At 38.8% G+C, this 1207-nt stretch overlaps 1 protein-coding gene across 6 annotated transcripts in view; it reads left to right on the top strand.

Annotated features, from left to right (window-relative positions):
- The window catches only part of Tut4 (terminal uridylyl transferase 4), a 90407-nt gene that overhangs the window by 32724 nt on the left and 56476 nt on the right, over positions 1-1207 (top strand). For all 6 annotated transcript variants that reach the window (XM_050136358.1, XM_050136355.1, XM_050136354.1 and 3 more), the window contains exon 9: positions 565-691. In XM_050136358.1, the coding sequence (XP_049992315.1) occupies positions 565-691 (127 nt within the window). The remainder of the gene's footprint in view (positions 1-564; positions 692-1207) is intronic.

Genomic DNA, 1207 nt, shown 5'->3' with positions numbered 1-1207 from the left:
CCCCCCCCCCCCCCCCGCGCGCCAAAGAATGAACTAGAAGAGAAGCAAGCTATGGTAATTGACATTGAATATGTTAGTGTCATTGGTGGCTTGAGCTTGTAATCTTAGCTTGGGCTTTATAGCAAGATCCTGTCCTTACATGGTCCAAAAATGAGGGCTTATAAGATGGCTCAGTGGATAAAGTTGCTTGTCTCTAAACCTGACCATCTGAGTTTGATATATGGGACCCACATGGAGCAAAGAACCAACTTCCACAAATTTCCTCTGACTTCCACATACATATCATGGCACACATGTTCATACACAATAATTAAAGGAGCAGAAAAAAATGTTTTGCTATGACTGAAAACAATTGCTATTATATGTGTATCTTTGTGGATACTAAAAACAACTGCAGTCTTTTGCAAGAACAGTACAGGCTCTTAACTGCTGAACCATTTCTCCATTCATGCAGTAACTTTTCTGGTTATTAAAATACATTGACTGAAAAAGATAGCCTCTGGGTTTTTGAAGCATTCTGCTTTTAAAGGTATTAATGCAACAAAATTTGTTTCTCATTCACAGTGGTTTACTATGTAGAGTGAGTGCTGGAAATGATATGGCATGTCTCACTACTGACTTACTTGCTGCTCTTGGCAAAGTGGAGCCTGTCTTCACTCCCTTAGTGTTAGCCTTTCGCTACTGGGCTAAGGTAAGTGGAACAGAAGAAAATAAGTCAAGCCTTTTCTTGTTCTAATACATACTATAATGTAGGAGGAAATAGTTGTCTGTTGCCTACAGAAAATCCTGTGTCTGGTTTCATCATGGACATCAGATAAAGTTTCACTGGCATGTAGTAAGTTCCCTTTTCCAGTTGAAACTGTTGATGACCTTGAGCCATTATACGTACTGGTTTTTCCTTTATTCACATGTGGTAAGATAAGAGAATAAAATAGGAATTTTATGACAGTGCAGTGCATTAAGTTATTTGAAGCTTGTAAATTATTTACTTTTGGAATTTTCTGTTTAACTTATACACTTACATATTTTTAAAAATTTATTTACTTGCCGGGTGGTAGTGGCACACGCCTTTAATCCCAGCACTCGGGAGGCAAAGGCAGGTGGATCTCTGGGAGTTCCTGGTCTACCAGAGCTAGTTCTGGGGCAGGCACCAAAGCTACAGAGAAACCCTGTCTCGAAAAAACCAAAAAAAAAAAAAAAAAAAAAA

This window comes from Alexandromys fortis, unplaced genomic scaffold (genome assembly GCF_014885135.2).
Source record: "Alexandromys fortis isolate MF-2015 unplaced genomic scaffold, M_Fortis_MF-2015_v1.1 scaffold_13, whole genome shotgun sequence".
NCBI lineage: Eukaryota > Metazoa > Chordata > Mammalia > Rodentia > Cricetidae > Alexandromys > Alexandromys fortis.
This window is presented reverse-complemented; position numbering and strand designations above follow the sequence as displayed.